Raw genomic sequence first — 24,911 nt, forward strand, 5'->3', positions numbered from 1 at the left:
TCCCAATGAGAGACCCCCAGTTCGCTGAGGACTTTCAAAGAGGTGCTTCACAACAGAAAAGGGCACACAGACCCAAATCTGTCTACATTTACCTCCACTTGTCCTTACAAAAGATAAATGTACAATAACATTCGTTATAGGTAATATGGCATCTAAATGGTGCACAATAAATTTTATATAAATACATGAGGATGAGAAAAAAATGCTTTTTATTAACAGCATCTTTAGGAAGAGACTTTAAGAACTACAATGCATTTGTTATTCACATAAAGTTGCAGGAAGAACCTTTGAGACATATGGGGAGGACATGCAATCGTACCCCTGATACAAAAAAACAATGAAAACAAGACACTGGCATCTGGGCACAAGGTGTGCAATATTCCACTTTTAGTTTGCAATAGTTACAGCTAAAATAACAGTGTGTTTAGAAGTAGGTAAGGCTGCACAGAGACAGCCAAATCATAAAATACAGTTTAATAAGGATTATTAAGGGTATCATTATTAAAGGCACCATACCTTGAAAATACCCCTGAGTTCTAATTATAGTTCTGTTTTCTAACAGTTTCCCCACCTTTAAATGTCTAATGACTCGGAAATAGTCGTTAGAATGTTTGGCACGTTAAAAAATAAATACATCCTCATGTTGTGTCAAACTCTTGTCCATCATAAAAAATCAATTAAAAAATCATGTGTTTTCTCTGCGACTTAGTTTAGTAATGTTTTGCACATTTTTTCCCACACCAAATTAATTAATATGCATGCGGAAACTGTGTGCAAGGTTTGTGTGCATAATAGGGGTGGCACGATTCTCCAAATCCTCGATTCGATTACATTTTCAATTTTAAGGTCACGATTCGATTCTCAGTTTTTACTTTATTTTTATTTTGAAAGAACAGGTTGCTATTCCATTTTTTGACTACACAGCAAAATCACCAGTGTTAAATTTTCAGGGATGGTGTTAAATACACAGTGTTGATGCTGTTTTAACACTATCTGGTAATAAAATAACACTGCCATTGCTAGGCCAGTGTTATATTCACGACAGTGTCAGTGTAAAACAAGGGTGTTATCAGATTTCACTCTGAGCGGTGTAAATCAAGCCACGCCTCCACTAAACACATCCTGTCAGGGATTTTACCGCCATTTTCTTTCACAGGAGGACTGAAGAGATCAGGTAAATCAGTCTCATAATATTCACATGGTTTAGCTAAATTAAACTGTTATTTCTCTGTCTGACTCTACGCAGCCATATGCCAAAAAACCTAAATAAGATATTTTTCCCATTTTATTTCCCCTTTGTTCGTTATTTGGTTCAGTTTAATCAGAGCTACCTTGTGTTACGTTGTTCCCTTGTTAGTTTAGTATATAGTTAAACTGCTAGCTAAAAGTTTAAAACCAAGAAGGATAATTTTAACAGGAGATATGAACGAAAGAATTGAACCATGATAAAACGCGACATGCACTACAAATTGAAGGTATGAAATTAAGTTAAATGAAAGCTCGTTTATTCACCATATGATGCTCGTTATAAGGTATTCATATAGGCTAGATACCGTGAGTTAACGAGGTCGTTTACATGCACGTGAGTGCACGGATATCGGTTAATTATTCAAATTACTGAAAAACACGGAGAAAACCGCAACCGCATCGTCATGTGTTTTTCTAAGATGTATGCAAACAGGGGAAATATCGCCAAACCAACAATTAATTTGACCAAAACCTCTCAATATATCATCATTTGTATGCACAGATTGGATGCATTGTGTGTTGTAAGCTTTTCGTGGCGCTAGATGTCAGACAGATGCAAATGGCAAATACATACGAAAGTGTAAAACGTGTATGGCGAACATTTGTTTTTTTCTGTCATTATAGATGCTAGTTTGGTGAAAGTTCACACTGAGTGCTTCAAATCATTCAGAAGAGATGCTGTTTTTAGGGCAGTTTATTAAAGAAGACCTGACATGCATGACTCCCAATGAGAAACGACTGCTAATACTTATATAAATTCATTACAGAAGGTAAGTTTATATATTAATACATATAAATCATTTTATTTGACATAACTGAACAGTTAACCAATCTTTTTAGTATATGTAGTTTTGTACATATTATTATTATTATTATTATTATTATTAATCTGGAAAGAAACTCACATGACCTGCTGCCAACTTTAATAAAAATATATTATCTTCTCATACATCGTTTTGCTATTGATGTCATATTAAATAGCAATCAAATTGATTACTATTTTGAAAATGTATAAATGAAGATTCATATTGTCTTGAGTGCTGTTTTTAATGTAAAAATAATGTTGAGTTTTCAGAGTCTTTATTATCATTTTTGTGATAGGACCCTACCAGACTATATTTGAATACGGCATACCCATGAATTGTGGAACTGTTATTCCTTAACCCAGTTTGGAGGATAAGAGTTTACCAACTAGTTATGTGAGTACACACAGTACATTTGTACTGTACACTGTCTCTAACATGATTTATTATACTGAGATGATTTTGATTCAAATAACGGTTAAAACTGCACCCTTTTTGGTATTTTCTTGACTCTTTTTGTCTTTGAAAATCTGCAGAAATATGCTGAGGTGATGTATTGCAAAATAGCCAACATACAACAATATGGATGACCCTCTGTCTGGTCAACAGGAGTTTAAATATGGTAAGTGTACATGGGTTTGCTACTTTTACGGTTTTAAAGTTTAACTGTATACTCATGGTGTTTAAATTCTGTTTTGCTAGGACGGGACAGTTATGTGGCAGCTCTTCCCTGGCTCATTCACCTCTTGCCTTCATTTGTGAAAGGAAGAAAGACTGGAGAGGGTCAATGTGCAACTGAAGCTACTGATTGTGCTGTGTAAGTTTTTTTGGTATTTTGTTCTAGTTATTTATTCAGCAGTTAGTTTGCTTGCATTGTTCACCCCATGTAAATGCATACAAGTTCATAAATACACATCAAATACATTCATCAAATACACTCTTTTAAAACACTTAGGTGATGAGCATCAATCCATGCTTTGAGGTGGATGAATCAGCACAGCCCTGCCTGCACTGCGTTGGGAACAGAAGTTGCATCCAGAATTTTTGCATCATTCTGGACCAAAAAGCCATTCCCTCCATGATGAAGACCACTGATGCAGCCTTCCACTACATCATGAGTAAAACAACTACAGAACTAAATACCAGGTTGGAACGTATTTAAGAAAAATGAAACGTCTTTTGAATTGAAATGTCTGTTTTGTTATGGAAAAATCTTTAGTATTGTGAAGGATAAGCATTTCTGCCTGCCAGTAAGGTAATGCAGTGTATTTTAATGTTCAAGTTTTGAGTAGGGTGGCTAATTTTTTTAAAACTCTCATTTGATATATTAAAGACCTTATAATAAGTGGTTTTCATGTCACTGCGCTGTGGTATAAGATAACTTTCATTATTCCATACTGTATTCTGTTTTCTAATTGTAGCTGAGGTATTTAAATAAGCAGTATTAAATGCAAAGTGTTGTGTGTATCAATGTAAATATTAAATGTGATGTACTTTAATAAAAAGAGGTTTTGCAATATTTCTTGTCATTTGTCTTTTATAGAAACAACCCATTAGCAACAAAAGTGGCTATTAATCAGTATTTTAACACTTAACATTGTTGAATTCACATTACACCGGTGTTGACTTTAAATTAGGAGTGTTAATTTTTAACACTGTATTTCTGTGCCAACACCAGTGTAGTGTGGAAACAACAATGAATAGTGTTGAACAAAGTGTAAAATTTAACAATATTGAGTGTTAAATTAACATATAATGAGTGTTGTTAAATTAACACTACACTTTTGACTAAATTAACACAGTGTAGTGTGGACACATATACACACTTTTCCAGTGTTAAATTTGACACCCTGGGTGTTATTTTAACACCAGTGATTTTGCTGTGTAGACTATAATGAAATATAATATCTGACCTTGAATCCGGAGATGCCCTGCCATGTTAGTCGTGCTGCAAGTGGAAAAATATGGTACATGCACATACCTGATAAAATGAAACTTCCTGTCAGATGAACATCTGTCAGTACACTGCACCTTAAAAACGCGATTCGACGAGACTATAGCCCAGTAAGTCATGTTTAAATGCTGTTTTCAAAACTTTTAAGCAACTGAAATAAGTTGTTGTGAAACTTAAACAGATCTCAGTTCAGAGAAACGACTGGTCCTGTCACAGGTGCCGCACTGTTGTGTGTTTCCCATGTAAAGAGCATCTTGCATGGTGTCTCCTGGATCTGCCATGCTATCTTTTGACTGACTTTTGCTAGCTAAGTTAGAGTAGGTTGACTCGCAGCACTCAACAAGTGTGTTTTTTTTCCGCTTGGCAAGCAGACCGGGCGTGACATTAGGGCGTGGCAGCATCGACGATTCCATTTTTTCATTCGATGTTGTGACTTGATTTTGATTTAAAATCTAAACCGTGACACACTTAGTGCATGACAAATTTGTAGGATAACGAACACGAAAAAACGCCTACGAAAATTACGGACTACAGTATGCAAAGATCTTAATACGGTTTTAAAAAGTTGCTACTTTTAAAACCTTGATTTTAATACTGATCACTCAGTCCTGGCAAGTTTGATTTAATGTTATGTCGAGAGTCTCACCTGTGCCTCTGCTTTTATCTGATATGTAAATTCTAGTCATTTTGTTGCCACCATATCAATTTCACAGTCAAATTAACGTGTTTCCACTGTTGTTTTAAAATAGCACAAAAGCATTGGACCTTTACAGAAGAGAATGTGACTGCATACATTCTCGCATGGTTTACTCCAAAGAGCATTTCAAAAGTGATAAATAACCTACACTTCCACAAGTCCCAGAGAAAGTAGGTGATGCCGTAAATAAACACTTCATCAGAAATTAATTGTCAGAGGCGGCCATTAGTATTCATCGTGGCACTGAAGCAGTCGTGGGGCTCGTGGTGAAGAGAAAGAGGCACAAATGCCGCACATAAATGAAACTTGACCTTGCCAACAGCTGTGCTTAGTGACTTATGAGATAATTGTCTTTCACCCAGGCCGTTTGTGGCACCACGTTATGGATCCAGCTGTACCAGTATAATGTTTCAGGGCTCGACTCTCTCAATCAAGCATCCTAAACCGTTTATCAATATAAAAAAGCCTGGCAACCTTTGATGCGTTTCATCATTCCTATGAGCTTCTGAACAGATCTCTGAGCTTGTTCTTCAAAGCCATGGGATCATCTTTTTAGAAGTAATACACGACTAGGGCTACATACATAGTATTAAAGAAAATGCAGTGCGCAATAATTTGTGTTCCTGGAGCTCAACTGGTAGAGTATTGCGTTAGCAGCACCAAGGTTGCGGATTTGCACGGCTCCTGATTACTTTTTGAAATATGACTTGCACTGCAAGATGTTTTCGATAAAAGCATCTCCCAAATGCATAGTAATAAACTTTTTAAATAATAAAGTATCTAATATAGTAACTGTTTTACAGTATATGTAAAATCAATTTAAAGGTTTCCTCTTTGCTTTGGCACTATGATTGTTTGATTTACTTATACTTTTAGTCTGCATGTGGTCATCTCTTTGGAAGCCTGTTATATTATTCAAGTACTTCTTTGCCTTGGCACCAAATCAACGGCAGATATAGTGGTTGCCTTGTACTCGCTCTTTTTAGACCAGCAGTATGTGCACAAAGACTTTTGTTAAAATCATTCTCAAAGCTCTTGTTAAATGCATATCGTGATATGTACATCTGCAATGTGACAACATTTTGTGCTGTCCTAAACTTAACAGCAACACTGACATGCTGTACATATAAACTTGGAAACTGTATGTAGTACAAAGAAAGTGTTAAGGATAAAGGACCAGTAAACAGAAAGTTTATGATTAGAGATGCACTGATCGAGTGGTCAGAGACCGAAATTGGCCAATTTTACGCATGAACGGCCGGACTGGTCCCCGGCTGGTCAGTCTCATGACATTCCGATTCCGTGCCGGTCCTTTTACTGACAGCACTTGCAGTGGAAGCAGCTCCAGATCCGTTAATCAACAGCTGCATTAATTTATTCCATAACATCCATTGTTTAAACAATGTTGATTCAACAATAATATAGTGGACGATGTCGCATGATGAGTACTAATTAATCTGTTCAGATCGATTTAATGTCAGATTATTGTTTCAAATAATGTACATTGCATCTTAAGACTGCTTATGTTGTCGTGTTTTTGTTCTCTGTTTTTTTTACTTTAAGATATTTCATTCATTTGCAAGTTTCCTTCTACGTCACTCATTCCAGGCATTCACCAGGGTCTTAAAGCTCATAGCTCTGCGCACATGCACAGTTTTCAAAAAACAGCCCTTTACAGGGACAATGTGTATTTTTTAAGGATTTTATTAGTCGAAATCAATGTCTTTATTCATAAATATGTCCTCATTGGTGTCCAATGATCTTACTTTTCTTTGTAAGCATAGAATTTCTTCTATTTGTTTACATGAAACGGGTAAATCAAAGGAGGCTTCCATGTCGTTCTGCCATATTGAAAAACTATAAAAGCAGAGAGGGACAAAAAGCACTAGGCTACCGCAAGTAGTTTTTTCACAATGCGTTTTCGTTCAGAACACGTAAACCAGCTGAAATGGACAAGGAGATCAGTTGGTTTATAACAGCTACCGTAACTGCAACACGCATTTGGAAAAGCGAGGCGCTAGGCCGCAGGGGTAGGCAACGTCGGTCCTGGAGTGCCGACGTCCTGCAGAGTTTACCTCCAACTCTAATCAAGCACACCTGAACAACTAATCAAGGTTTAAAGAGTCACCTGAAAACTACAGGCAGGTGAGATTTTATCAGGGTTGGAGGAAAAATCTGCAGGACATCGGCATTCCAGGACCGACGTTGCCTACCCCTGCACTAGGGAGCACTATTCGTTTGAATGCAAAATACAATTTGACCACTAGATTGGGGAAATCCTACTTACTGTCTTTTTAATTCTGTTTACAAACTGAAAGACATGAAATGGAATGACAGATATACAATGCACTGTCTACACGTCATACGAACTATGTTTCTTATCATGGCTATTCAACTGATATTTGGACATCTAACATAATATCAATGAGCCTTTGTGAGCACTTTATTTTGAGATCCTTTCAAAGGAAAGAAGATCATGCAGTTTAATGCAGTTAGGGTGTAAGTGCAATGCTTAATCATTTTTTATGATGAAAATAAAAGGTTTTTATTAAAGAAAAGTGAATGTGCAAAATCACTATTGGCAGGTCCCACCTACATAAAAATCGAAAATCCGCCAATAAAATTGCATGTTTTATGATCTAAAGTAAATGCTTTGTTGCTAAACACTGGTTTAGATTTTATATTGGAGGGTTCATTGTTGTCCTTTCCGTGATCACAGCACCACAATGAAAGTGCCATTTTATTCACCTTATGCAGCAGGCAAATCACTGCTTTGGGCAGCAAAAAAATTATAAAATTCAAAAAATGTGAAGAATAAGTTCCCTTGAGAAATGGACTTCCGCAACAAGGCAAAACAGACTAAATGTGGGACTGGAAGTTTTAGTACCACATATAAACATCATCAGTTTTCCAGAAACAAACAATTGCATTGGTTTCCCTTGGGAACAGACATAGACTTTCATCAAAGGGAACACAAACAGGCAGTATCCATATTACACTTTCAGGTTCATCAGGAGCAACATCGTAGGCAATTCCAATAATACATAAACGCATTCAAACTGTGACATAAGCCCCTTATCCCGGAAGGGAAATGGATAAGCAACCGAATCTTGCAAATCATTGGTGCTTCCTCTCTCTCTCTCTGCTTCTCTTAGTCTACATACATGGATGCAAACTCACACACAGACACATCTGCATGGGATTATCAGATTAGTAGGCTGAGACAGTGTTGCCCAGTGTGGCCGTGCAGGATCACCCAGCCAGTGTAAGCCTCTGTACTAAAGCTATCACTGCTTTCTCATGCGCTTAATGTTCTGGCCTTTCGGTTGTAGCATCACCCAGGAATTAAACACAACGTTTCTCCATCAGCAGCACGGCGTTCCTCGCAGATGGAGTTTAGATCGCTGTCAGGCTGCAGAATGGCCAGGTGCGCTGTGTGGTTGATGTGCCACAGGGCACCCGAGAGATAGTGCAAACATGTCACGGTGTCTTGCCGCTGTGGATTTGTGGCACAAGATTCATGACTGGTATTTTACAAATGGCTGTTCCCAATGCATGTGACAGACAGTCAGTGTTAGCTACACCCACCCGTCAGGGAGGACCACACTCACAGATCTAGCATCTTTGCAGACCTTTTCAGCCTTCCAATGAGTTACCACATGGTAAATCTTGTGCGTGTATGTTTATGTGTGTGCGTGGTTTCAATCAATCCCCTTCAGAATTATCACATAGGCAAATAAAAAAAAAAAAATCACTCTGGATTGAGGGCCCATGGGAGTAAATTTATAGAAGCATGACATTAGAAACATTAGTTATTTACTTTTTACTACGAAACATTACCTCATATTTTCCCCAAGTTGAACTTGCTTTTTTAATAGGCTATATCCAAATGTGTACTCATAATACATGCTGTTCACATCAAGAGCCCTACAGTTTCAGAAAAACTTTAGAATCCTGGAAATTAGGTATTGATAGATTACATTTACTCAGTATTGGGAACTCACTAATAAGTGCATTAGCTCTTGTTTTAGTGCCACCATGCCTCTCTCTCAATAAACAAAGAAAACTCCTCAGTAGGACTGAGAATTTTATTATTCTCCAAAATGTAGCTCTCCAAGACTTGTGGTGCATTCACACCAGGCACAAATGAAGCGTTAAGGGCAAGTTATTTACAAGTTAAATAAACTCAAGGACGTGATAGACATCCTGTGGACAGGAATGACGTGATTTGCGCAAATTGAAAAAAATGACATTGGTTGATATGTGCTTTGCATTACCCAATCAGGAGCCTGCTCTTGTAGTGACGTGATTATGATGTAGCGAGCTGAGGCAAACATACGAAACAACAATGGAGGACAAAATCATTGTCACTGTATGTGGACACCTGGGGCCTCATTTATCAAGCGTGCGTACGAAGAGAAGTGTGCGTAAAGTGTAGAATTTATCAAATTGTACTTATATGTAGAAATGTGTGTAAATATACGCACACCTCGGAGTATGCGTACGCAGAGCATCTAGTGGTAGAATAGCGATACTACACAGGACCGTCCATCCCCAGCGTTAAAAGAACACTTTGCCTATTATCCAACCCCAGGTGTTAAAAATGATTACTGTTAATAAAGTAACTGCAAATCAGTATTGAAGTTAATTAATGAAATAAATGTCTAACCCTATATAAGAAAGCTCCGTCAAATGCTTAAATCAGTGGCTTATCTTGCATTATTGGAAGACTTGGCAAATCATCCATTCCGCCGGGAGCGCGTTTTCAAATTGCGCCGATGATGCTGGTTATGCGGCAGCCAAGGAAAGTTCTGTCACGTCGGTGTGCTGTGACGCGTTTTTGTTTTTTTGTTTTTTGGCTGATAATTTAATGTCAAACCACTTTTTTATTTCTAGAAGTGTTCTCATACCCAACGGAATTAAACTCACTGGTAACATGTTCCCATGCAGATTTGTTTTCTTTTGTTAGTCATTCCTCCCGTACTAAGTGAACCAAACAGATGTGTTATTAACCTCATCCACCAGTAACTCAATTTCTGTGTCTGTAAAGTTCCTCTTTTTCGCTCTCTTTGCCATTATTGCGATGAGGGGAAAAACACAACCACGTGACTTATAACGGGAGGTGTTGTCACCATATATGGTTCATTGGAGGCGTTTCGGAATGCAAATGATCATGAACGTGCACGAGCATGATGCTTAAGAACAAGTTTTTGTACTTAGGCACATTCTAAATTTCATTCGTAGGTACAAATATAGAACATTTTCTACGCACTGTTGATAAATGAGGCCCCTGGATCTGTACGACACATCTTTGTACTTTTAAAGAAACAGAAATAAAAAGGATCTTGCTTGGAAGAAGTGAGAGAGGAGGTCGGACAATCTGGTAAGTTGTAAAAATGCTCTTTACTCAATTGGAGCGATCAGCCATAACATTATGACCACCTGCCTAATATTGTGTAGGTCCCCCTTTTGCCACCAAAACAGCCCTGACCCGTTGAGGCATGCACTCCACTAGACCTTATTAGAACCAGCATTCACTTTTTCAGAAATTTCAGCTACAGTAGCCCATCTGTTGGATCGGACCACGGACCATTTTTCCTTTTTCTAAAACATCAACTTTGAGGAAAAACACTTGTACTCAAAGTTGATGTGTTAGATGCAGGATAATGGGCAAGCGTAAGGACCTGAGTGACTTTGACAAGGGCCAAAGTGTGATGGCTAAACAACTGGGTCAGAGCATCTCCAAAACTGCAGCTCTTGAGGGGTGTTCCCGGTCTGCAGTGGTCAGTACCCATCAAAAGTGGTCCATGGAAGGAAAAGCGATGAACAAGCGACAGGGTCATGGGCGGCCAAGGCTCACGGATGCACGTGGGGAGCGAAGGCTGGCCTGTGTGGTCCGATTCAACAGACGAGCTACTGTAGCTGAAAGTGCTAAAAAAGTGAATGCTGGATCTGAGAGAAGTCCATGCCTCGAGTAAGGGGTGTTTTGGTGGCAAAAGGGGGACATGCACAATATTAGGCAGGTGGTTATAATATAATGGCTGATCGGTGTAGATACATATTGAGATTACAAGCTAGCTAAAGCCGGTAAATGGAGCCTATTCGGATCTTAATTTTATGGGCAAATAAAGCAACTAAACTCAAAATGTTTAACTATGCGCGAATAGCGTGATTTATTCGCATCTGCTGTGAATGCAAGGAGCTGACTGGAGTCATGTTTTTATTTGGATAAGGATTAATAAGGATTAGGATCTTGACTGTTGCAAAATAGATTTACAGTTCCATTCAAATAGAGTTAAAAATGTAACGAAGTCTGATTATTACCGGTGGCAAAATGTTTTGTCCTCACCAAAATGATGGACTGAGTCTGTCGTATGTAGTGAGTAATTTGACACAACAACAGCATGTCCCTGCTGCTCTTTAGTCTTTAGGGTAAACTTACAAAGATGCCCACTATAACAATTCACAAGTTCGCATTAACATAATCAAATATGAAATATTTGGCATGCTGTCCAAGGGGATGGCTCAGAGCTTAGAATATTAACCCAAACCCAGAGTACCCCCTCTCCCTTTAACTGGGATAGATAAACCAGCAGAGAGTGAGGCGATGGGGTGGAGAAGGGATGCTGCTAAAAACTTTCACAGGACAGAGGTGAGGGACGGCCATATGAGACCTCTTTGCGCTGATTGGTCGGAATACATGACCATGCTCCTAAAGAATGGGTTAGCAAAGCATTAAATCAATAAGCTCCAATGGGTTTAGACATACAGTCTTGTTCAAAATAATAGCAGTACAATGTGACTAACCAGAATAATCAAGGTTTTTAGTATATTTTTTTATTGCTACATGGCAAACAAGTTACCAGTAGGTTAAGTAGATTCTCAGAAAACAAATGAGACCCAGCATTGATGATATGCACGCTCTTAAGGCTGTGCAATTGGGCAATTAGTTGAATTAGTTGAAAGGGGTGTGTTCAAAAAAATAGCAGTGTGGCATTCAATCACTGAGGTCATCAATTTTGTGAAGAAACAGGTGTGAATCAGGTGGCCCCTATTTAAGGATGAAGCCAACACTTGTTGAACATACATTTGAAAGCTGAGGAAAATGGGTTGTTCAAGACATTGTTCAGAAGAACAGTGTACTTTGATTAAAAAGTTGATTGGAGAGGGGAAAACCTATAAAGAGGTGCAAAAAATGATAGGCTGTTCAGCTAAAATGATCTCCAATGCCTTAAAATGGAGAGCAAAACCAGAGAGACGTGGAAGAAAACGGAAGACAACCATCAAAATGGATAGAAGAATAACCAGAATGGCAAAGGCTCAGCCAATGATCACCTCCAGGATGATCAAAGACAGTCTGGAGTTACCTGTAAGTACTGTGACAGTTAGAAGACGTCTGTGTGAAGCTAATCTATTTTCAAGAATCCCCCGCAAAGTCCCTCTGTTAAAAAAAGGCATGTGCAGAAGAGGTTACAATTTGCCAAAGAACACATCAACTGGCCTAAAGAGAAATGGAGGAACATTTTGTGGTCTGATGAGAGTAAAATTGTTCTTTTTGGGTCCAAGGGCCACAGGCAGTTTGTGAGACGACCCCCAAACTCTGAATTCAAGCCACAGTACACAGTGAAGCATGGAGGTGCAAGCATCATGATATGGGCATGTTTCTCCTACTATGGTGTTGGGCCTATTTATCGCATACCAGGGATCATGGATCAGTTTGCATATGTTAAAATACTTGAAGAGGTCATGTTGCCCTATGCTGAATAGGACATGCCCTTGAAATGGTTGTTTCAACAAGACAATGACCCAAAACACACTAGTAAACGGGCAAAGTCTTGGTTCCAAACCAACAAAATTAATGTTATGGAGTGGCCAGCCCAATCTCCAGACCTTAATCCAATTGAGAACTTGTGGGGTGATATCAAAAATGCTGTTTCTGAAGCAAAACCAAGAAATGTGAATGAATTGTTAAAGAATCATGGAGTGGAATAACAGCTGAGAGGTGCCACAAGTTGGTTGACTCCATGCCACACAGATGTCAAGCAGTTTTAAAAAACTGTAGTCATACAACTAAATATTAGTTTAGTGATTCACAGGATTGCTAAATCCCAGAAAAAAAAAATGTTTGTACAAAATAGTTTTGAGTTTGTACAGTCAAAGGTAGACACTGCTATTTTTTTGAACACACCCCTTTCAACTAATTGCCCAATTGCACAGCCTTAAGAGCGTGCATATCATGAATGCTGGGTCTTGTTTGTTTTCTGAGAATCTACTGAACCTACTGGTAACTTGTTTGCCACGTAGCAATAAAAAATATACTAAAAACCTTGATTATTCTGGTTAGTCACATTGTACTGCTATTATTTTGAACAAGACTGTAAGTATAAATATGATAAGTTATTATTAAATACCTAATACTGTACATTTGGGGTTTAAAGACCAACAGTGAAAATGCTGTTTTCATTATGATTTATAAGTTAAGCTGTGATTTGAGTGATTGTCGTTTTGAGAAATTAACATTAATTTCGAAATTCATTAGTACTTTGTATGTCTCCTTTTAATGTATGCGTGCATGCCTGGCATGGTCTCCACACAAGTTAAAAACCTCACGATCCAATATCATGTGTGCTTCAATGAAATAAAATCCGACTTTTGTATAAAGACCAATGATCAATTAAAATGATCAATTAAAAATCTTTCTTGCTCGCTTCTTACATCAAGTATTTAAAATCCAAGATTTTAATTTAGACTTTCAGGCCCCACTATGTGTTCTAAAGAACATGAATGTTTACATATATGCACATTGACAGAAAGTGATTTTTGGGATTCTGGCTCATGAGGCGATCGTTGCATTGCAGGATTCATTGTTGCATCAAAGCAAATGTTAACTGCCATAACTAAACAAATGCATGTGCTCTGCAAATGTCATCTAAAATCTATGATGTTCCAGAATGCCTGAACACCAGAAGCTGAGGAAGGTCCAATCATGACTTCGGTTGGCACAAAATGGACCCTTTGATCTCTGGGAACATGTAATGTTGTCCTGACAAACAGCAAACCACTGAAATCCTATTAAAGGTGACATAGAATGATTGAACGGGGTATTTATCCTTGTTCTGTGATGTGACATGTAGACAAAACATTTTTTGTTTGGGTCTGTAATGCCTTAGAAGCTTCCTAAAAACCTCTCTCAAATAGCTTTATTAGTGTGGGGGATTTTAAACAAATGGTTTTGCACCTATTTGGCTCCCCCTACTGGCTTAACTTGCAATCTCATTACTGATTGGCTGACTTTGCTGCCACTCAAAAAATTTAGCCAATTATTTTAAAGTGGAGGGGCAGGGAGATGCCTGTGATGTCATAAGCATCAGTTTTTCAGATTGGGCCGTTTTCTGGCTGACATTTCTAAAAGAGTAATTTCTATGAGACTGAGATGTTTAGCATGTATAGCACTTTTTGTATGTTTGTGAATGTGGGTAGACTACCATTATTCAACAAAGACAAGGAAAAAATGGTTTCTCATTCTCTGTCCCCTTTAAAAGAAATGCAGAAACAGAAAGCTCCTTACACCAGAGACACAAAGAGGTAAAAACGTATTTAAATAGCAGGAGAATCTTCCATCTGTCGTAAAATAATACAACTGCTGACAGCAAACACGTCATCAAGAAAACTGCAGGGAAAAACATTGAAAGTGCATAAAAGGCCATTGCCAATACAGTCATCTCTCCCCAAATAGCAATGCTGTGCTTGAAATTTGCAACAATGATGCAGCTTGAAATAGCCAGAAATAGCTTAAGAGACAGATATGCAGTAAAGTGTCCTTTGAGACAAAAATTAATTGTCATTAAATATCCAAAAATATGATCACAACGTTCTGTACTACCACACCTCAATTTTCCAAATGAGAATGGATTCATTACTAACAGGTTCATAAAATTCAAAACCAATTTCTTCATCATCTATAGAGAATAATATTTCTTACAGAATAATAACAAAACATTGGAGAAACCATCAGAAGAGCCAAGAATGGGTTTTGGAATCAGATAAAACTAATCTGATCGTTGATCGGTTTTCTGATTTTAAATGCTGGCCAGCATTTTCCTTTATGAACACTGTAAAACCTATAAATCACTCACACAATTGCTCTACCAAATATGTAGTGTCACTTCATAAAAGGTCATTCTTTAAAGAATCAGCAAGTAAAAGTTCCTATGTAGCTATGTCTTGCAGAGTCTTACAGCTGTTGCGTTATCACTATTATAAATATATATATATATATATGAGAACACTGGACTATATAATTCAGTCAAGTAGATACATGTTCCCCAGATAATGTAATCATTTTGACACGCCATGCACACTGATCAAGGACGTGTTCGTTGTCTGTCCCGTGCGTCAGGAGAGAGACGGATGCGATTCGCACTGCGTTGCAATCAATGTCCAGATCTGGCGTGGGCGACGCTGCTGGACGCGTGCCATTTATCTCCCAGGAGGACGCGTAAAAGTTGAACCAGAGGAAGGATTTGTTTAGTCATTTTTAATATCCCTTATTCTTGTTTGGAAGGCTTTTGGCAGTCATTCAGACTCCAGCCTACTGAATAAGTTATGTGGTGCTGATGAGATTTTTAACGCAGTCTAATGTCTAAAAGGACAAGTTACCCACAGTACAATCGACATTAGGCGGTAATTCAGCTCGCATTAGCGTGACTAAGTGATAGTAATTTGCATTGGTCGACAGTTAATAGTTGCGCTTCGTGCTTTAATTCGGGTTTCTATTAACCTGATACGGGTTGTACTACTTCAGAATCAGAGCCATTTGACAGTCCATGACTAATTCAATGTATTCTTTATTGTAGATGCTTATACGCTTATTTAAAACACAGCATACTCGAATGAGTTTTCTGATATTTTATTGACAAACGGACCGTGACTGAAACAGCCGCGCAGTATCCAAGTAGCCCAAGCTCTGTATAAAGTGTGGTGTTCGTGCATAAAATATATTCACCTAAATTTCACAAATGATTCAAAAAAGTAAAAAATAAACATTGATGGACATAAATCACATTGTATGTGTATGCTCCGGGAAATGTGATTGTTATATGCTTCAGCTCACTTGAATTGGATACTGCTTTACGCACCATTTCATACAATATGATTGTTATTAAATTATTAGTTTGACAAACATACAAATGTCGATCACTGGGATTCATTATTTTGTATATCAATTGTTACACAGTTTTAACTTTCAACATTGGCAAATTAATCAAAAGAATATCAAAAGCGTCATTTATTGTGAATTAAATCATATTACATCTTACCTGAGGTGCCAACGATGAGACTGGTTTGAAAGATAAGAAATATTTCCCAGATTATATCCATGGTTCGTCTTCATTCCAGGTCCATTGCGCTCAGAAAACGGGGATCAGTTGCAGATAAGTCCACCCAGGCTCTTTCCCACTGTACACCTTCCACGAGATCCTCTCCAAATCACACACATATCACATTTATCTCGAGCACATTACGCCACATTTCAGACAGCCTAAAATCCAAGTAAGACTATGATCCGAAGTAAGGGAGGTCTGGACTGATATCCTGATTGCGAAGACTTTAGGAAATGTTTCCTTGCGTCCCACGAGCCTCCATAAATGACCTACGCGTTCCGGAATCGCGGCTGTTACGATGATGTTGGACTCCGTTGATCTGTTCCTGTAAAGAGTGAGCACAACTGTGAACAAGATTTGACGCGTCCTCGCATCGGGCAAGGTCGGGAATATGCGCGTAACAGTTTTAACTCAGTCAGGTTTTAACGCGCAAATCACATAAGCGAGCGCTGTGCTGTAAGGGGGCGTGCTTCCCGTGTTCACGACGTGCCGTTACACTTAAGTCTTGACTTAAATGTCATTATTTATCCACCTTCATTCATAGTGTAGTGGCATTAGTGAGAAGGAAGTTTAACCGACACTGCTACTGGTATATGAACTATCCGCGGTGTTTAAAGCAATGACTTTCTCAAAACACTTTCCTGCATTTGACACAGATTTAGCAGGACAAAATGTACAAACAACTTTAACGGTGAATTAAAAAAAACACATCGGGTCAGTAAACAGTCTGAAGTAAAATGGTGGAGGGGGTTATGATCTTACCTGTTACTTTTGATAGCCGAGGCAGTTTAAAATCCTACAAAACTTGCAACCTGTGAATTAAACGCAGTACAACATTCTAGTGGTTTATGAAAGAAAAATTAATTTAAGATTTATTCAGGTCCTCAAGGTAAACGCCCGTACGTCAGCCTCAACTGAGCCGGGGATACGTGCAGCACTACAACCAAATGCGCACTCTCGCGAATAATTGCGTGATCACGTTACCCAAGCACAGGTGGATGGAGCGCTGGCGCCCACAGAGAGCAAAGGATGGGCGGGGCAACAAGAGATGGGCAGGTTGCCAAGAGACATCTTTGAGCAACAAAAAAAATTGGATCATGCTGCTGTTCATATATACACATGGTAATTTAACATCTATTGAGAGCGTTAATAAAACATTTAAATTATTTGAGTGTTTCTAACAGAGTCTATTAGAAACAACATTACTAATGATCTTGTTGTTAATATATCTGTCAGGTCTAAATATGTAAAAATATCTAGGACATTTCTAAGGCTCTTTTTTTACCTTACTGATTTATGCAATGCACGAACACGGTAGAGAAGAATAGGAAAAACTAAAGTATCTTGTATAAAGAAAATAATCTGTATAAAAAGTAAGACTTGAATGACCTAACATTATTTCCAGTCTGGAAGTATAAATGGTTCTCTGAAATGAGAATGCAGAGCATCTGAACATAACATTTTAAGACCATGAAATTTAATGAATTTGAAACGCACAAATATAAATTTTTCCTTTCTTTAAGTCAGTCTTAAAATGACAGAGATGCCAAAAAAGTATTTTGGTGCAGACTGTTACTTGGACATTTTAAGTCTGTTCTTTAATAGCAGCTTGCACTATAACAACCGCTTATGTAATTACTGTATGTGATTACAATATAATACAATAAGGAATGAATCAAACTAAGGTATAATGTAAACTGTAAAAATAATTCGCTGGATTTACTTAAAAATATAGTGTATAATTTTTGCATCCACTTTTTAAAGTAAGTTTTACTTGAAATTTTATGCACTTGCTTAAAATTCAGTGTAAAAAAAATGGACGCAAAAATGATGCACTATATTTTTAAAGGGGCCATGACAAAATCTTACTTTTTCCATGTTTATGTGCTATGATTGGGTCCCCAGTGCTTCTATCAACCTAGAAAATGTGAAAAAGATCAACCCAGTAACTCTGCAAGCATGTGAAAAAAATAGGTCGTTGAAATTTGGCTCTACTTATGATGTCATAAGGAGCTCTTATTTTAATAAAACCACCCCTTAATCTGCATTAGAGAAAATAATTCACAGCCAATTGAGTTTCAATATCAACAAACCACCATCATTGTGATCAGTGTTTTCACACACCCAAAACGGCACATTTTTGCACAGACCTACAAAGTGGCAATTTTAACATGCTATAATAAATGATTTATATGATATTTTGAGCTAAATATTCACATATGTGCTCTGGGACCCGGGACACCAAAGATTTATTTGACATATTAAAAAAAGACTTGTGACATGGCCCCTTTAAGTAAATCCACACTTTATATTTTTCAGTGTAATATGGGCACAAATTATAGATATAAAAACACCAACACAGATATTAAATGGGCATTAAATATTTACTGAATATTTCTTTTTACATTTTGTCTTACATTCAAAAAGAAAACACAATAAAGCAACCAGTTACATTTTTCTATTTTTGTTGCAGTATTTGTAAGTGTATACATGTACACAAGTGAGGACCAAAATATTTCGAAAATGCATTCGTTTTATTTCAAAATTATATCTTTTTGAAACATTTAAAGTGGACCTCACTAGTGTAATTGTCTATAGCTCATAATCTGCCGTATTGTGTTTAGAGAATAGACACATATAAATACCATATTATGAAAGCAGTTGAAGCCTGTGATGTTCTCACTAACTTGTGTGTGTTTCCTGAAGAAAAATAAGCACAGCTATGCCCATTACAAAGTTTCAGGAATGACAGTATCGTTTGAACAGTGGCCACTGGGGCATTGTAAAAAAAGGAAGAATATCATGAAATAAAGAGCTGGTTCAGGCAACCGTTCAAAGTTCAACAGCTGTTTGGCTGCAAGGGTTTGGATAGGTTACAATCCTATTGTGCTTGTATCTCCCCACAATGCAGGCCAGGGCAAGCAGCAGCCCTGATCGATCGAAAGTCAACCTTAATTCTCCCATCACCATCAAGGGCTCTAAACACACCACAGAGCCTCATGTTGGAAGGTTGATCCAAGGCTGGGACACATTAGCCCTGCAAATGGAAAGCGACATGCACAAGCAAGTTTAATGCACCAAGAGTTCAAAAACCAACTCTGGCTTTTAACACAGATCAGCGTTGTGAAGTGTTGCAGGTATTGTCAATCAGCATGGGATCAATGCTCTGGCGGTTCAATTGACTGGGATAATGCAAATGGAAGACACTAATTATGATCATGCTAGCATGAACAGCAGAACGGCCGGCCTGCTAATGGACAAATCAAAACACATTAGGACTGCCAAATGATTTGATTTCTACTTCAGCCTCTCCGATGCAAATGGTCATTGCGTGGCAGCAGCAGAACAGTAATAAGTGCAAATGAAGGCCAAGCACCACAACATCTATCCAATATGGTTATACTTAAGCAGGGCCACTACTAGAAATTATGGGCCTGGGACACAATTTTATGGGTGGGCCCTCATACATCCAGCTGCGCAGACACATTCACAGGGTCCAAAAAAACACAATGTATGTACTGTAAAAGCATGTTTATTTTCCAGTTTCGCCATGTGCAATATGTACTATTTATTAGTAGCACACAGCATGCATGCGCGATGAATCAACTCCTATGGTGACTCAGATAGAGAGATCCTTTTCATTAAATAAATAAGAGCTTCAAAGAAAACAAAAGAGTGTTTTTCATATAACCCTGCCAATCACAGTGATATATAAAGGTACAGGTATGCAAACAACTGCTTACTATTCTTCTGGCACCCCTTCTCCAACCCATCTGCTCCTTTGCTTATGTCAAGGGAACGAGTGAACTTGTGAAACACAATTAGCTTTTTGTGTTTATTTAAACTTACCTTAAGTCTTCAATATGACTCCATCATGTTTCATTTTGTCTAATACTTCCCCAGCAAAAGCCAAGACCTTGCATGTCACTCACTCTTAGCTTCCCATCTCCCATGTTACTCACAATAATGGGATGTATTTGCATTCATTTGACCAAGCCTATTTGCAGGAGAAGTTATAAACAAGATGTACGTGACCAGACTGGAAATCAAAAATATAGTGCACTGTTACTATTTGTTATGCTTTCAATAATAAAAGTGCAGGTTGAATTTGTCAGGACACCTCTCTTGGGTTGACAGGTATTAAGAATGAAATTATATAATGAAAGTAATTTGTTCTTCTTTGAGGAGAAAGTGGAAAATTAATCTCGAGGTGCAAGAAGTTTGTGTTCTCCATTGCACTCCTTGACCTCATTTGCTTGGGAAGAAGTTTTTCTGTGTGCAAACTGCAAAATTATATATATTTCCCATCAAACTTTTAATACACTGCATTGCAAGTCTTTAAAGTGATGGCCAGTCTGTTGGTTTGGCCTCTCTGCACTCCCTATATTTCTAGTGTTTATGAAAATCCTTTTAAATAAATAAAGACTCTTCATTCTTTCAATCAACAAATTGCATTGTGTTTAAAAATACCCCTAGTGGCCCAAATACCCATCAGATTAACGGCTCTAATGGGAATTGTTTCATTCACACAAATGGCTCATTTGTTTTATGTGATTTTTGTTTTAGAGTTAGTTAATGCTAACCAGAGGTAGAGCATGTGGTACTCAATTATACGGCTGGCTGATGTTCAGGGGTTGATTGTATTTAATCACAGCAATGGTTATAGCCATTTGCTTTTGATTTATCTCTCCCACCACCAAACCCTACAAAACTGTACCCTGATTGACTGTAATGATCCCATATGCATTAAGAAATTCAAATGTTAGACACAGTATATGCCATCACATCCTGAATCCAAAATGTATTATGTAAAATGGGTTTATGTTTTTAGGTCAAAATCAATTATTGTTTTGCTGCTCTGCCTTCAAAAGGAACCCCGACTATGCACATTTATGGCATAATAGATTAACACTGGGATTTGCTATATGAATGTGAAATTATAAACAGTACAAATGTCATACATGATGTCAAACGGTTGCATCAAAACCTATTCCATTAATGGTAAGCATGGCAGTCTTCAATCAGTAGACTGTAAACTAATACAGAAAAGGGGAGAGTTACAGTATAAATGTACACAGACAGTAGGTGTAGGGTGACCATCCGTGCCATTCTTCCGGGACGCATCCCGTCCAGGATTTTGTGTTTGTCTTCCAGAAGTCGTATTTGTCGACCGCATACGTCATAGAGGATTATTATTATTATTACAGAAAAGCAACCGTTACATTTTAAGGTAAGAATGAAACTACGATTGTATATCTTATGTTTTTGACTGAATGGCGTATGCGGTCAAAAAATACGACTTCTGGAAGACGCACCGAAATCCTGGATGGGATGCGTCTGGGAAGAATGGCACGTATGGTCACCCTAAGTAGGTGACGTATGTGACATTGACCCTAAGTAGGTGACGTATGTGACATTGACACCTGCAACTTTAACACAAGCCATTAAAAATACAAAAACATTAACATCTTATGTTCAGCCCTTTCGATATGAACTGGTGAGTAACATAAATGATGAAAAATACAGAAACTAGTTAATAGTGATAGTAAATAGTGTCTGCAGGTTCAGTAATGATTCATCCTTCAACAGCAACCTCTTTTCAAAGACTTTTTCATATTGTAAAAAATATCAAAATTACTTGTTAAACTATATAAAGTCAGACTATAATAATCTGAGAGAGTGTTACAGATAAACTTCAACCTTTCGTTTCTAACATTGGGTTCCTTCAGGGATATCACACACTATTCTACAGTTGAATTGACAGGCATTTCTACATTTTACTGCACAGCGTCACTGGTCTGTAAAAGCGAATGGTTAAGTGGTAATCTATTTAACTAATAGTGATTTAGAGTTTTCAGCTTAGTTTAAGTATATGGTGTTTTTACGCTGCCAGATAAAATAGAATTGTCCATACATTTGGTTTCACTGGGGCAGTACCCTTAATAGGTCCTTATATGTACCATGTAGTTATAGATATGTATACATTTGGTATGTGCCTTTGAAGTGCTAATATGCACTCTTTGGTATCAATATGTACCTCTGAGGTACCACCCCAGTGACAACTTTTGTACCTTTTGAACCTTTCAATAGTGCATATTAAAGGGATATTTCACTTTAAAATGAAAATTCTGTCATCATTTACTCTAAATCTGTATGAATTTTTTTTTCCGGTGAACACAAAAGAAAATATTTTGAGAAATGATGGTAAACAAACAAGTGTAAGTGACCATAGACTTCCATAGTAGGAATAAAAAAAATATGATGGAATTTAATGGGTACCGTCACCTGTGTGCTTACCATCAATTATCAAAATATTTTCTTAGTCATTTATCACAATACTTCCAAAATATTTTTTCCTACTATGGAAGTCAATGATCACTTACTGCTGTTTGTTTACCATCATTTCTCAAAATATCTTCTTCTGTGATCATCAGAGAAAAAAAATTCATACAGGTTAAGAACAACATGAGGATGAGTAAATTATGACAGAATATTTTATTTTAAAGCGAACTATCCCTTTAAGAAAAATTATCCATTTACGGAAATTCAACCAACCGTTTCAGTGGTTCTGTTGCCTTATGCATCTGTTTAAAGGAATTAATTATGGATCATGAATGGTTATAATTCATTTCTGAATAGGATTTTTATTTAAAAAGCAACTATCGTCTGATTCACGATTTTACTTTGGTGTGTATTAGTACATGTTAATGATATGCAAAAGGTTCAAACTCCAAAGTAAATTATGACGCAAATTATCGTTTCCAAAGTAAATCTCTTTTCTTGGACTACAACAAACACACTGACTTTAGGCAACAGGGTCTGGTTATATTGACGTGGACAAGACCAACATTATCATAACTCCTCCCACTTTGACTCACAGCCTGTAAGTTAACTCCTGTCAACATTGCATTGTGAGTGAATCTTTTATACATGGTAAGTAGCGTCAAATTTCCGGCTGACGTGAGATGTATTCAGGCCAATCACAACATACAGGTTAGCTTGCCAACAGGGACACAGCACTTTTCAAATCGATGAGCTTTAAACAAAATCATAGCTGAAGCAGTATATCTTTAGCTAAAAAAAGTTACGGTATGTGGAAAATAATGTTTTTAAACATAAACCACGCAAACACATTGTATTATACCAACTACACAAAATATGTTTAGTAATGAAATAGGTGCACTTTAACAACATAAAAAATACTCATCTGAAAGCTTGCTATCGCTATAAAAAAACCTACTATAGGCATCATGGAAACTGTGTGCAATTTTCTTGCAGGAATAACTTACCTAAACTCTGTTGGACTGCTATGCTCATAGCTTTTTAGAGAAATACAACACCTACAAACAAAAATGTACTTCACCCACACACCATTTGGTCTTGGAAAACAAGTAGCACAATGGTCTATGTTTCATTTTTCCATTAAAGTGTGATGTAGTTTGCTTCGTTCCATGTTATTTATGTTTTCTTGGTAATTTCAGTCACGCACAACGCACTGCTTAAATCGATCAATATGCAATAAATGCCCTTCCATGAGCCTTTAATTGTTGACTATTTATGAATTCAGACTATATAGTAAGTTAGTAAGTTTTTTTCAATATTTCTTTGCACAATGATCAATTTTTCTAATTGATCAAAAGAGAAATTGCTCACTACAGGCCTCATTTGGGTTATTTCTCACACAAAGCAGTGTTAAGCCGAGACACCTGTTAAACTGCTAACATTTTGACTGATTAAATAATAATTGCAGATTATCTTCCTCTATCCATGCAGTCAACACAATGGGTCCAGGGGATTAGCATTAACTACCCAGCTAGCATGTATAATCGGCCCGAGCTCGGCTGCCCTGCGGCAGGTGCGGCTCAGACTCGGCATCGGCGTGTGTTAACCGAGCCGATTGTGCCCCGCAGCTCGCTCTGGCACATTCATTTTTGTTCTGGCTGTAAGCACTGGGCCGATTCATGTTCGCCGTAACTGGTAACCCAGCTCTGGCTGTATGATCTGGACCACTTTTGGAAATGACTCGGCTTATGTTAAATCAAGGATGGTTTTAATGGATGCCATTCAATGTAGGCGACTTTCTTTAACACAAATGTAGATTTTTAACTCCAACCGTTTTAGTCTGTCCATAACAAAAGACAGTAAAAAACAAAACATGCACAGACAAATCCAAATTAAACCCTGCTGCTCGTTGATGTCCTAAGACACGAAACGATCGGTTTCTGTGAGAAACCGAACTGTATTATATAATTTATACCTCTAATACGGCGCCTTCTTCTTCTTTTGAGTTTTAATGGCGGGTTGCGAAGCAACGTCATAGTTGCATACTGCCATCTACTGTATCGGATGCACGGCTTGAGGGCTATACAGGGACACCCGAAACCGTAGGTGGCGGTATGCACCTATGAAGTTGCTTCGCAACCCGCCATTAAAACTAAAGAAGAAGGTGCTGTGCACGGGCTCATTTGACTACGCATAGTACTGTATTAGAGGTAAAAAAAAATTATATAAATACTGTTCGGCTTCTCGCACAAACCGATCGTTTCGTTTCTTAGGATATCAATGTGTCGTCACGAGCGGCAGGGTTTAATTTGGATTTGTCTGTGCATGTTTTTACTGTCTGAGATTTTGTTACTATTCACATGCATACAGACTGAAACGGTTGGAGTTTCTACATTTGTGTTGTACTGAAGAAACAAAATCACATACATCTTGGATGACCTAGGGGTAAGCTGATAAATATAAAAAATTCATTTTAAGATGAATCCCGTACGTTGGCGGCTGTTTTAAACTGGGTGCTCGGCTCAGACCCTTTTGCCAGTATGAAG

At 37.7% G+C, this 24,911-nt stretch overlaps 1 protein-coding gene and 1 long non-coding RNA gene across 3 annotated transcripts in view; one reads left to right on the top strand and one right to left on the bottom strand.

Moving 5' to 3' along the window:
* The window catches only part of ca10a (carbonic anhydrase Xa), a 218,746-nt gene extending 201,725 nt beyond the window's left edge, over positions 1–17,021 (bottom strand). Inside the window, exons 1-2 of the mRNA XM_065242389.1 lie at positions 16,846–17,021; positions 16,021–16,408 (exon numbers count right to left, since the gene is read on the bottom strand). Coding sequence (XP_065098461.1) covers positions 16,021–16,081 — 61 coding nt within the window. The 5' untranslated portion in view covers positions 16,082–16,408; positions 16,846–17,021. The remainder of the gene's footprint in view (positions 1–16,020; positions 16,409–16,845) is intronic.
* LOC135720337 (uncharacterized) lies at positions 913–3,570 on the top strand. Of its 2 annotated transcripts, XR_010521268.2 has the most exons (5): positions 913–2,018; positions 2,350–2,447; positions 2,588–2,673; positions 2,754–2,868; positions 3,007–3,570. It is a non-coding gene; the product is annotated as an uncharacterized lncRNA (long non-coding RNA). The 2 variants fall into 2 exon arrangements; XR_010521269.2 differs by lacking the exon at positions 2,350–2,447.
* Positions 17,022–24,911: the final 7,890 nt, after the last annotated feature.

The sequence above is a fragment of the Paramisgurnus dabryanus genome, chromosome 1 (genome assembly GCF_030506205.2).
Source record: "Paramisgurnus dabryanus chromosome 1, PD_genome_1.1, whole genome shotgun sequence".
NCBI lineage: Eukaryota > Metazoa > Chordata > Actinopteri > Cypriniformes > Cobitidae > Paramisgurnus > Paramisgurnus dabryanus.